Raw genomic sequence first — 13,889 nt, forward strand, 5'->3', positions numbered from 1 at the left:
TGGCAATTAACAAGAGCCAAGGGGCACGAATGGGAAGCAGTCGTTGAGAAGGGAGTGAGACAGGGCTGCAGTCTACTGCCGATGTTATTCAATCTGTATATTGAGCAAGCAATAAAGGAAACAAAAGAAAAATTTGAAGGAGGAACTAAAATCCACAGAGAAAAAATAAAAACTTTGAGGTTTGTCGATGACATTGCAATTCTGTCAGAGACAGCAAAGGACCTGCAAGTGCAGTTGAACGGAATGGACAATGTCTTGAAAGGAGGATGTAACATGAACATCAACAAAATCAAAATGAGGATAACGGAATGTAGTCGAATTAAATCAGATGTTGCTGGCAGAATTAGATTAGGAAATAAGACACTTAATGTAGTAAAGGAGTTTTGCTATTTGGGGAGCAAAATAACCGATGATGGTTGAAGTAGGGAGGTCATAGAATGTAGACCGGCAACGGCAAAGAAAGCATTTCTGAAGAAGACAAATTTGTTAACATTGAGTATACATTTAAGTGGCAGGAAGTCTCTTCTCAAAATACTTATATGGCGTGTAGCCATGTATGGAAGTGAGACATGGCCGATAAGAACAAGAAAAGAATCTTTCGAAATGGTGCAACAAGAGAATGCTGACGATTAGATGGGTAGATCACATAACTAATGAGGAGGTAATGAATAGAACTGGAGATAAGAGGAATTTGTGGCACAACTTGATTAGAAGAAGGGATCGGTTGGTAGGACACATTCTGAGGCATCAAGGGATCGCCAATTTAGTTTTGGAGGGCAGTGTGGGGGGTAAAAATTGTAGAGGGAGACCAAGAGACGAATACACTAAGCAGATTCAGAAGGTTATAGGTTGTGGTAGTTACACAGAGATGAAGAAGCTTGCGGAGGATAGAGTAGCATAGACAGTTGCATCAAATCAGTCTCAGGACTGAAGACAAAGACAACAACAACAACAACAACAACAAGTGGTTTTTTTTAACTGGTTGTTAATATATCCAATGCATTGAATGTAAGTGCAAAAAAAGGAAGAAAAAACAATGGTTAGGGTTTAATGTCCTATTAACAATGAGGTTATTGCAGATCAAGCACAAACTTAGGTGGGTGGAGAAGGGAAGTGGCTGCACCCTTTTTAAATGAATTGTCCCCACATTTTTGATTTATAGAACCAATGGAAAACCTAAATATGGATGGCTGGATGAGCATTTGAACTACATTCTTCTCACAGGCAAAGCCACTACCTTAACATTCATGCCAACATAATCTTACTTGTTGAATTTTATTAAGAAATTATCTGTCTTTTCCACTGTCCTTGCAAATTACATCAACAAATGTGAAAATAATATGTAGTATATTAAATGAAAACACGTACAGTCACTACATGAAATTTTTATTCATGAGAAGTGCAAGATTACACAGATTTTGTAAATATACAAATAACTAATCACATGTCAACATTTTAAAATAGAAAAAAAAAGAAAAATGACATTCAATATGAATTAAATTATTAACATTCAGTGACAAATATTTTTAAGCAATATAAATGCCTTATTTACAAGCTGCAGTAAGGTTGTTCTACATATTATATTCATTATATTTTGTGGTCCCATCAGCTCATTACTAATGTGTTAGCCTTGGCTGGATGAAGAAATAATGTATTGCACGTACACTACAATTAAAACCATCATTTCAGCATATAAAAATTTTTCACGTAAAAAGAATAGAGGGGAGTTATGTGTAAGGAATTGGGATGGGGTGGAGTGTGGTGGAGTGGGTGGGGGTGAATGAGAAGGAAGAACACAGTATTCACTTGAAAATAATAATATACTTTCATCCAAGAAGTGAAAAACTGACATTTGAGTAAGGTAAGAACTCTGTACGTGACAGGATGACATTTCAGGGGATAGCCCAACAATGTCAACATTAACTCAATGCAATGCACAATATTGGTTTTGTCTTGTAAAACAGATTATTCCAATATAGGAATATCTCAGTCTGCATTTCACTTGCTTGATGACTTTAAATATGTAACAGTTCTAGAGAGACAAAAGACCACAGCAGTTTTTCAGAAATTATGGCTAGGAATAAATACACATAGCATAAGCATACTTTAAAACACAATCATTGAAAACTATAAGTATGTCTTCTGGACTAGTTGGGGATAAAATTAAGGACTTACTCAACAAGAAATCACATTGATCTGAATGCTTTAACTATTTTAAAGACTTTATTATAAACACACGCGAAGCTGTATAAGCACGTTTGGTTAATATGTTGAAGTCTCTCATAGCATAGAAAACCACTTACCGGAAAGAAAAACTGTCACGCGGCCAATAGTTCACTCAGTACAGACACATTACTAAAGAGACCTGCTTCTCATCTAACCAGCACAGATCCATTTTCAGTATAAATGATATGAGATCCTGACACTAAAGTATGACTGTACAATGCAATATATGAGACTTTAAAGGACCAAAAACATATTATTCCAACTCCCAGTTTGAGTCCGGATTTCCATGCGTCACATACAGTTCAATAATGTCAACTTATCTCCAGTACAAATGCCTACCTGACTTGCACAAAGTTCGAACACAGTGAAAATTTTAATCCATTACCTGATGCTAAACAAGACACCAGATGATTTTCTTGCACTTAGAAACAGCCACTAGGTGAATAAAAATGAGTTTTATAATGAAAACAATACATTTATTTTGTGGGTCGGCGCGTAGGTTCAGAAGCAGTAGGTGGTGGAGGTGGTCCTCGTTTCTCCAAATCCTCCAGGTAAGCAACAATCAACTTTGTGCGCTCCTCAGGCATATAGTCAAGTACCAGGTACCTCTTGTCCTTTTTTAATATTTCCTCCATTTCCCGTATATGAGCTTCATTATCTTGTACCAATTTCAGTGACTTGTGGTTTATCAATTTTGTCTCCTGCAACAAAGTAACATGTTCCCCAGTTTATCGTTCCTGTTAAAGCAATTGTCATTATTTAACCAATAAAATTCTTTCGATTCTGCTTAAGATTGGGAAGAAATCTGCACAGCTCTCACCGTTTTTCTGCTTTAGTTTCACAGGTGGGGCAGAAAAAATTACTGTTCCTGTGAATGAAAGTTTGGGATTTTATGCTGCGCCAATTCAGTGAGTCAAACTATTATTACACTGTAATTTTGGTATGAGCAGTATCAGAACAGTAATCATTATATCACATCCAACAGGGGAGAGGAGGAGGAGGAGGAGGAGGAGGATAGGCAGAGCAAGCTGTGGCATGAGCTAACCTTGCTCAACTATGTCTTCCAACCTAAATTCAAACAATCAGTTCCAGGGATAGCATATTATACAAAACTTTAAAGTGGGAAGTGACAACCTTATAATCCAACATGTTACCCACTAACAGCTCTGTGAATATGACAAATCTATACATATTACAAATTTGACAGACCGATACATATTATAAATTTAAGTACATCTCCAAATTTTTCTGTCAATATGTGAGGGCTACTCTTTGGAACTACAACAAGAATTTTGATAGGGTTTCCACTAAAAGGACACACTGATCACGAAGAAGGTTTGTGTACATAATTACCAGTACGCCAGACAACTGGTCCAGCTGTAGAAATTGTGTGCTGTTAGCATTCATTTGGTGAATACATAACATGGAAGCACATTTAAAATGGAAAATCATCTAAACCATGCTGCAACATCCAGTATTGGTGCTGTGATTGCACTGCCCAGCATCACTGATGTTGCAGAGCTCACCAAAGCTGATGTTATACGCACAGAACACTCAAGGTCTCATTGCCCAGACCATCAATGATTTGTCACTGCAGCACTGATTGGGAGGGGGGGGGGGTTAGTTACAGGAAATGCTAGAGTTGAATGAAAGTGATATCTGTGCTCTAAACAAATCACTAAAGGATCGTGGATATGATATCATTGATAAACAGAAGCTGACTGAAAAATCTGATGAGGTTGGACAACATCTGATGCAATAATCCAAGACCATTTGGGATTCCAGAGAAATGCCAGAAGAATATAGACAAATTAGTGGTGAAACGTGCCTATGAGAAATTATGCATACAGGTGACAACAATAATAGTTTGTGTGGCTCAATGATCTGGTGCAAGTCTTTCCATTGGCTGCCACTTTGATGAGTAGGGTGTCCCTCACTTACACCTGTTATTCAAAAGGAGACAGGGGACCTACAATTTAATGTGGAATCTGAACCACATGTTTCTGAGGAATCGCCACATCGCTAACAGCTGAAGGTTAGATTAAAAGGCAGACTGAAACACCTGTTGTCCTAGCGGGATTTGATCTCGTGACCTTTTGCTTTCCCCATACATGATTTATTGCTAGACTGCCAGGTCCAACTCGGGTGAAGAAGCATCTCAAAACAACTGTAATCTAACTAGTGACAAGTTCAAAGTTATCAACCTTCAAAACAGCAAGACACCAGTTTATGGTATAGGTTTCCAGATATGTGAGTAGTTCTCTAAGAGTTGTTAAGTAATAGAGCCCAGTACATTTTCCATGAAGGTGAGTGTTCAGAGACATGTCCAGAACCTTTTGTACACATGAAATACTTGCATATAATGCCATGCTAGCTAGCTAGCCCTTCCAGAAATTGGGTACATTGTGACTACAAGAAAACAACTTAAGTCACAGCAGCAACATAGGCAAATTTTAATTTCATTATATTGTTTACAAAATGTTTGTTCTGTTTTTTGGAAATGTTGGTCACTCTGAGCACATACTTGGACACCCCCCCCCCCCCCCCAAAATCCCCCTGCCAATCACATACTGTCCCACGTAAATCAGCAAGATTTGGAGTACACTGTGGCACACACTATACGTATATACTATTTTGGAAGTTATACATAATAAAATGGAATGTAGTCACCACATTCTTCATGATTAACCCGGTGTGTGTGTGTGTGTGTGTGTGTGTGTGTGTGTGTGTGTGTGTGTGTGTGTGTGTGTGTGTGTGTGTGTGTGGGCGCGCGCGCGCGCGCGCGCGCGCGCGTGCTCGTACTCATTCTGATAGCTCAATTTATACTGTGGATACGGCTTTGATTTTGAAATCCTTGATAATAGCCAAGTGCTGGAAACAGCTTATAATGCTCAAGTGAATGGTTAATAAACATTCACTTTAAAAATATTTAACAGCCAAAGATGGTTTTAACATTCAATAATTTACTTTGGCTGTGGGCATGTGTACAAGAAATTAATAGAATTATTGTGCATTCTCTGCGATGAGACAAAAAATTTCAACGCATCATTAACAGAAGTCTTATCATGCCACTGTGTGTGCGCAAATTTAAGCCCAAGCAAGAAAGGCAAGAACGACTATATCACATCCAGCAGATGTAACTGATGAATGTCACAATAGAAATGAAGTAACAAGCTCGCTCACTTTAGATGATGTGATATCAAAATAGGTTTCTTGCAGGTAACAAGTTTGTACTGCTTGTTTTCCCACAGGGTTCTAAGAGAGAAAATGAAATTTCTAACAGTAGTAGGAATATTGAGAAAGTTGAGAACTAGAAATGAAGATTATTCCAGAGTGACTGAAAGAACTCTATGGCACATGCAAATGCTAATGGAAGACAGTCAAATAGTAGGATAAAGATACAGGCTTTTGTGAGAAATAGTATTAAGTACATAATCAACTGTTTATTAGACTGATGCGACCAATTTATTTCAAACAATATGGATGGCAGAAGCAATAAAACATATGATGTATCAAGAAATTCATATAATTATCAGAAAGGAAGTGTTCAACAGCGAAATAGTCCAACAGGTAGGAATAGAAAAGAGAATTAAGTGCTAATGTTTTCTGGAAAAATAGATAATGTATCATACTGGAAATTGATGGTTCTTGCAAGTACTGGCACATGTTTAATTGAATGAACAGGTAGCGCAGATTAATGTTTGGAAATGAATGCATGAAACTACAAAGATTCATTCATGGCTACTCTTGGAAAGCAACTAGATTCATTTGCAACTAACCAATCCGGCTCCACGTCAAACAATGTACAAAATCGGGAAACCTATCCACAAAACAGGGTACGTCCTGTATTACTGAGTAATGGTGAAACAATAACTTTGATGTTACATCAAATGTAACTTTTCACAATAATTTTCTACCGTTAACAGGCACAGTATCATTAGGTCCCAACAATTACTTTTGTACACTACTCTCCGTGGACAAAAATATTAAACTTAGGCAGTGCTTGTGATACGCACTAAATGCCACCTGTCATGAACTAAGTGGCAAGATTCAAGAAAGTCAGTGATCTGTGAACAAACTCAATGATTTATATGCAGAAAGAGCACACCTTAAAATGGCAACGAAGCCTCTGTATGTTCAAACAGAAGATTTGACGATCATATCAAGGCAGCATCAAATGTGTTCAAAAATAACACACTGGTGTGCAACACTTCTGGATGAAAATAAAATAAGTTCCACATGATATGTCACTGCAAAGTAATATATGAGGACGAGTCAAATGAAAACCTTAAATATCTTTTTAAATATTATTTATTGTGCAGAGGTGGTACAAAGCTCTATCACTTTTCAACATAATCTCCCCACGCTCAATGCAAGTCCTCCAGCGCTTAGAAAGTGCATAAATTCCTTTAGAAAAAAATTATTTTGCTAGTCCACGCAACCACACATGCACCGCGTGGAGTACCTCTTCAACAGAACGGAGCTTCTTTCCTCTCATTGCATCTTTGAGTGGTCCAAACATAAGGAAATCACTTGGGAGAAGGTCTGGTGAGTATGGTGGATGATGACACTCAAAACACAGGTATGTGATTATTGCAACTGTTGTATGGGCAGTGTGGGGCCTTGCATTGTCTTGTTGCAAAAGGACACCTGCTGACAGCAATCCATGTCGCTTTGATTTGATTGCAGGCTGCAGATGATTTTTTAGGAGATCTGTGTATGATGCACTGGCGACAGTGGTCCCTCTAGGCACGTAATGCTCCAAAATGATACCTTTTTCCTCCCAAAAGAGAGTCAGCATAACCTTCCCTACTGACGGTTCTGTTCAAAACTTTTTTGGTTTTGGTGATGAGGAATGGTGCCATTTCTTGCTCGCTTTCTTCATTTCCGGTTGGTGGAAGTGAACACAGGTTTTGTCCCCAGTAACTATTCTTGCAAGGAAGCCATCACCTTCTCGTTCAAAGTGCCAAAGATGTTCTTCACAAGCATCAACACGTCATTCTCTCATTTCAGGAGTCAGCTGCTGTGGCACCCATCTTGCAGACACTTTGTGAAACTGGAGCACTCCAAGCACAATGTGGTGTGCTGAGCCATGACTAATCTGTAAACATGCTGCAGTGTCATTCAGTGTCACTCGACAGTTTTCCTTCACTATGGCTTCAACTGCTGCAATGTTCTGTGGAGTCACAACTCACTGTTCCTGACCTGGACTAGGAGCATCTTCCACTCAAGTCACACCATTTGCAAACTTCCTACTCCATTGTTAGACTTGCTGCTGTGACAAACATGCATCACCGTACTGAACATTCATTCGTCGATGAATTTCAATAGGTTTGACACCTTCACATAACACAAAAACCGAATAACAGAACGCTCTTCTTCCCTGGTTCAAGTTGCAAGTGGGGCGGCCATCTTTATACTGATACTGTGACGGTATGTGTGCATCTGCACTATGCTGCCACCTGCAGGCCATTCTGCATGCTGTTTGTAGCACGCTTACCAACTTATAGGATAATGGCGCGAAATTTTGATTTGTTATTACAAATTTAAGGTTTTCATTTGACTCACCCTCATAGCTCAATGAAACGAGGCCTATACAACATAGAAAGACCACCACAATATAGTACAGAAGATAACTGAAAGAAATATGAAATGACACTGAAGAAATGAAACTTTTATTCAAAGACAATAATCACACTTAAGTCACCACATTTTATGATCCCCAGGACATTGTGAAAGGCAGAACTATTTTTAATAGGGTGCGTGATCACCACAAATGGCAATGCATGCTGTGCAATGTGCCCCCATGCTGACCACAAGTTTGGCAGTGTGTTTTTGTGGTAGGGAATTCCATTCCTCCATCATGGCAGTTGACAACTGATGGCTGGTCGTTGGCGCATGTTGACATCTCGCTATTATGTCTTCCCAATATATCCCCTGTGTGTTTGCTGGAGTTTTGAGTTGGTGGAATGGGCTGGCCAGACCATTTGCCAAATATCTAAATGTTTCAAGAGCTCTTGCACTTGTACAGTTTGATGTGATTATGCATTGTAATCCATAAAAAAAAATGCATTCCTGAACAAATGCACATGGGCAAGGAGTACAGTCTCACAATAATGTTGATTTGTGTGTGTGCCACTGCTTAAAGTATTGGAGGTCAGCACACCCACGAAATATTATGCCTCCCCACAGCATAACACGTACTGTACCACCGAAACGATTATTTCGACAATAGGGGATGTGCCATCATATGCGAGATGTGCGAACCTGGAATGTAGCCAGAACATGGTTGAACATTATTGTTTTCGTGGTCCAGGTCGTGTGTGTGTGTGTGTGTGTGTGTGTGTGTGTGTGTGTGTGTGTGTGTGGGGGGGGGGGGGGGGGTCTACACTATTGTGACACTGTACTCCTTTCCAATGTATATCTTTTCAGGTGTGCATTTGGCCCTGCCTACATTTTTATGGATGACAATGCATGACCACATTAACCTGTGCAGGTTAGTCAGCTCTAGGAACATGTGGGATGTTCGGCAGATGCTCTAGCCTGCCCAATACCCCAACTTAAATACCCATCAGGCACATGAGGGATAGTCTGGGGCAGGTGTATTGCGACACATCCACGCGCACCAATGACCAACCAGCAGTTGCCAACTGTGTTGTCGAGGAATGGAATGCTCTATTACAAGAACTCGTTACCACACTTGTGACCAGCATGGGAACACATTGCAGAGCATGTGCTGCCATCCATGGTGATCACACACCCTATTAAAAGCCATGTCCCACCTTCTTTCCATGACCACGGGACTGCCATAAATCAATGACCTAAGTGTAATCACTGACTTTGAATAGAAAGGATGTTTCTGTTTGTTTAATTGTGCATTTTCTCAGTTACCTTCTGCATTATACTGTAGCAGTTCATTTTATGTCGTGTAGTACATGTTTCATTGAGCTATGTTACATGGCCAGGACACATCATGTGAAGCTTACTTTCGGCCTTGTGTTTGGCACAGCAATGTAGTATGGTAAAACAGGGACCAACTTTAAGCAAACTGTTATTTGTATTATAGAATTCTGCAATATTGCAGTAACTCATTAAAGTGAAATTCCCAAAAAATTCTTTATGCAGAAAATGAAAACAGGATGACTTGTGTACTTAAGACAGACCATAGTGGTGTACATATATCAAAATCATTATGTGATACAAGATGAAGCAGGATCAAAACCTTACGTACCTGTAACAGCTCCCTGAAGTCAGATTTTGCTGCAATTAATTTATCCTTTAGGTACTCCTTGAATTCTCTTTCACATTTCTACAATAGAAAGACAAAAGGTAAAAGTTATTTCCAACATATAATAAAAAAGGCTTTTGTCCTTTGCTATGTGTACAAGTACATAGCATACTGTATGCAGAGATCTCCATGTGCATATCCAAAGCAAATATTAGAACACTGTTTCAATATTAAAACTACCCCGTAATAGAACAGAGTAAAAACAAATAATATTACATTTCACCGCTACAAAAATTTCTCCCCTAGTAAATAATACAGGAAATTACAAAAAAGGAAAGAAGATAAATGTGAGAGGAAACTCAAAAAAGGATTTACATCATATTTTGATCATGTTGCAGCTGCTGGTGAGTCAGCCTGCTTTCATTCAATGCAATCAACAATTTTAGATTTCTTAATTTTTCTTAAACTTATACCCTAAAAACGAAGTACTTACCAAGTTTCTGCTGACACTAATGTTCACTTTTCAGTTACCTTAAAATCTGTATATAACATCAATCACACAATGAATTGCACAAACAGAAAACAAGGTTGAAAAACTGAGTGTTGGTGCTTGTTTGCTAATGCCACTAGTGTTTGTGTCTGTGTCAATCAATGCAAAAGCCCAGAATCTGAATAATTTTCCTAACTCTTTGTCCATGTACACATATTTAAAATTTGTCTACAGGCTTTTTGCATTTGCTCAGATACTATCATCAAGTAAACCACTAAGTAGGAAATTCATTACTTACAGATGTTAACATACATTTAAATCTTCTAGTCTGAAAATACCCCATGAGAAAGCGGATTTTTAACATTCTTCTTGCCTGTTATTCATCACCACGAAAGATGTAAATTTTGGTTTCCCTAAGTTTGAGCCCAAGTGCATACTCTTTTGCAGTTTTTACATTATGCTGCTGTTGTTGTCTTCAGTCCAGAGACTGCTTTGATGCAGCTCTCCATGCTACTCTATCCTGTGCAAACTGCTTCATCTCCCGGTACCCACTGCAGCCTACATCCTTCTGAATCTGCTTAGTGTATTCATCTCTTGGTCTCCCTCTACGATTTTTACCCTCCAGTACTAAATTGGTGATCCCTTGAACATGTCCTACCAACCGATCCCTTCTTCTGGTCAAGTTGTGCCACAAACTCCTCTTCTCCCCAATTCTATTCAATACCTCCTCATTAGTTATGTGATCTATCCATCTTATCTTCAGCATTCTTCTGTAGCACCACATTTCAAAAGCTTCTATTCTCTTCTTGTCTAAGCTATTTATCATCCATGTTTCACTTCCATACATGGCTACACCCTATACAAATACTTTCAGAAACGACTTCCTGACACTTAAATCTATACCCGATGTTAACAAATTTCTCTTCTTCAGAAACGCTTTCCTTGCCATTGCCAGTCTACATTTTATATCCTCTCTACTTCAACCATCATCAGTTATTTTGCTCCCCAAATAGCAAAACTCCTTTACTACTTTAAGTGTCTCATTTCCTAGTCTAATTCCCTCAGCATCACCCGACTTAATTCGACTACATTCCATTATCCTTGTTTTGCTTTTGTTGATGTTCATCTTATACCCTCCTTTCAAGACAATGTCCATTCCATTCAACTGCTCTTCCAAGTCCTTTGCTGTCTCTGACAGAATTACAATGTCATCAGCAAACCTCAAAGTTTTTATTTCTTCTCCGTGGATTTTAATACCTACTCTGAACTTTTCTTTTGTTTTCTTTACTGGTTGCTCAATATACGGATTGAATAGCATCGGGAAGAGGCTACAACCCTGTCTCACTCCGTTCCCAACCACTGCTACCCATTCACGCCACTTGGCCCTTGTTAATTGCCATCTGGTGTGTCTACAAATTGTAAATAGCCTTTCGCTCCCTGCATTTTATATCGGACATCTTCAGAATTTGAAAGAGAGTATTCCAGTTAACATTTCCAAATGCTTTCTCTAAGTCTACAAATGCTAGAAATATAGCTTTGCCTTTCCTTAAACTAAATTCTAAGATAAGTCATAGGGTCAGTATTGCTTCAAGTGTTCCAAAATTTCTATGGAATCCAAACTGATCTTCCCCAAGATTGACTTCTACCAGTTTTTCCATTCGTCTGCAAAGCATTCATATCAGTATTTTGCAGCCATGTCTTATTAAACTGATAGTTCGGTAATTTTCACATCTGTCAACACCTGCTTTCTTTGGGATTGGAATTATTATATTCTTCTTGAAGTCTGAAGGAATTTCGCCTGTCTCATACATCTTGCTCACCAGATGGTAGAGTTTTGTCAGGACTGGCTCTCCCAAGGCTGTCAGTAGTTCTAATGGAATGTTGTCTACTCCCGGGGCCTTGTTTCGACTCAGGTCTTTCAGTGCTCTGTCAAACTCTTCACGCAGTATCGTTTTTTTTTTTTTTTTTTTTTTTTGTTTGTGGTTTTAGGGCGCAAAACTTCTATGGTCATTAGCGCCCAGCCCGTGACATAGAAAACAGGAAAAAAACGAAATTTAAAATCAGCAGCAATGGGAACAAAATCATAAAATTTGAGTAACTAAAGGCAGAAGGAATGCTTAAAAATCCACTATAGAAAGGGGTTGGTTGTCCCCAAAAAAAAGCTTCAAATGACTGACGTCATTTCACTGTCACTAATAAACTGTAGAACGCGGTCAGCTGAGCGCGTGTCATCTGCTAAAATCGACGATAGATCAAGCGATAGCTGTAGACGGGAGCGTAACGGATTAAAATAGGGGCATTCAATTAAAAGGTGTCTGACCGTCCACAGCTGAGAGCAGTGGGGACAGAGTGGGGGAGGATCACCGCTTAAAAGATGTCGATGACTAAAAAGACAGTGCCCTATCCGGAGTCGAGCTAAAATTACCTCCTCCCGACGACGCGTTCGGGAGGAAGAGGTCCAAGCGCAAGGAAGGGCTTTCACTTCCCGCAATTTATTGTGGGGAAGTGTTGACCAATGCGCATGCCATAAATGAGCAGCTTGGCGACATAAAACGCTCCGTAGATCGGTAAACGGAAGAGACTGAATAGCTGGCCGAGGAAGAGAGACTGCAGCCTTGGCCGCTATATCGGCCGCCTCATTTCCACAGATACCAGCGTGTCCCGGGAGCCAGAGGAACGCCACTGAGACGCCCCCCAGGTGGAGCAAGCGCAGACAGTCCTGAATCCGGTGGATCAGAGGGTGCACAGGGTAAAGAGCTTGGAGACTTAGGAGAGAGCTGAGAGAATCTGAGCAGATTACGTACTGTATCCGCTGATGGCGGCGGATGTAGTGGACAGCCTGGAGAACAGCGTAAAGCTCCGCAGTATAAACCGAACACTGGTCGGGAAGCCGAAAGTTATTTGGGGTGTCGCCAACAATATAGGCACTCCCTACACCTAACGATGTTTTCGAGCCATCGGTGTAAATAAATGTGGCTTCCGTCATTTGTGCACATAGAGCAGCAAATGCCCGACGGTAAACAAGTGTAGGGGTACCATCCTTGGGAAATTGACATAGGTCTCTGAGCAAGTTGATCCGGGGACGGAGCCAAGGCGGTGCTGTACCCCAAGTTGTCAAGAAGGTTTTAGGAAAGCGGAAGGAAAGAGAATGGAGCAGTTGACGGAAGCGGACTCCCGGGGGTAGTAGGGAGGAGGAGCGGCCTGCATACCCGACATCAAAGGAGGCGTCGAAAAAAAGGTCATGCGCTGGATTAGCAGGCATGGAAGACAGATGGCTAGCATAACGACTCAGAAGGACTGCCCGCCGATTGGACAGCGGAGGTTCAGCAGTCTCAGCATAAAGGCTTTCCACAGGGCTGGTGTAAAAAGCTCCAGATACTAAACGTAATCCACGGTGGTGGATAGAGTCGAGACGCCGAAGAATAGACGGCCGAGCAGAGGAGTAGACTATGCTTCCATAATCCAATTTCGAGCGCACTAAGGCGCGATAGAGGCGGAGAAGGACCACTCGGTCCGCTCCCCAAGAGGTACCATTCAGGACACGGAGGGCGTTAAGCGAACGCAGACAGCGAGCCGAAAGATAGGAAACGTGGGAGGACCAGCACAGTTTTCTGTCAAACATAAGACCCAAGAATTTAGCGACGTCGGAAAACGGAAGGTTGACAGGACCTAGATGTAAGGAGGGCGGAAGAAACTCCTTACGTCGCCAAAAATTTACACAAACGGTCTTACTGGGTGAGAAACGGAAGCCGGTTTCGATGCTCCACGAGTGGAGGCGATCGAGACATCCTTGAAGACGTCTTTCAAGAAGGCTGGTCCGTTGGGAGCTGTAGTAGATCGCAAAATCGTCCACAAAGAGGGAGCCCGAGACATCAGGAAGGAGACAATCCATAATTGGATTAATGGCGATGGCAAACAGTACAACACTCAGCACGGAGCCCTGGG

General features: G+C 40.5%; 1 protein-coding gene across 1 annotated transcript in view; it reads right to left on the reverse strand.

The window, feature by feature from the left end:
* Positions 1 to 1,369: 1,369 nt before the first annotated feature.
* The window catches only part of LOC126464350 (transcription elongation regulator 1), a 260,399-nt gene continuing 247,879 nt past the window's right edge, over positions 1,370 to 13,889 (reverse strand). The window contains exons 18-19 of the mRNA XM_050096228.1: positions 9,458 to 9,535; positions 1,370 to 2,927 (exon numbers count right to left, since the gene is read on the reverse strand). Of these exons, the coding sequence (XP_049952185.1) occupies positions 2,703 to 2,927; positions 9,458 to 9,535 (303 nt within the window). The 3' untranslated portion in view covers positions 1,370 to 2,702. The remainder of the gene's footprint in view (positions 2,928 to 9,457; positions 9,536 to 13,889) is intronic.

The sequence above is a fragment of the Schistocerca serialis genome, chromosome 1, assembly GCF_023864345.2.
Source record: "Schistocerca serialis cubense isolate TAMUIC-IGC-003099 chromosome 1, iqSchSeri2.2, whole genome shotgun sequence".
NCBI classification, from domain to species: domain Eukaryota; kingdom Metazoa; phylum Arthropoda; class Insecta; order Orthoptera; family Acrididae; genus Schistocerca; species Schistocerca serialis.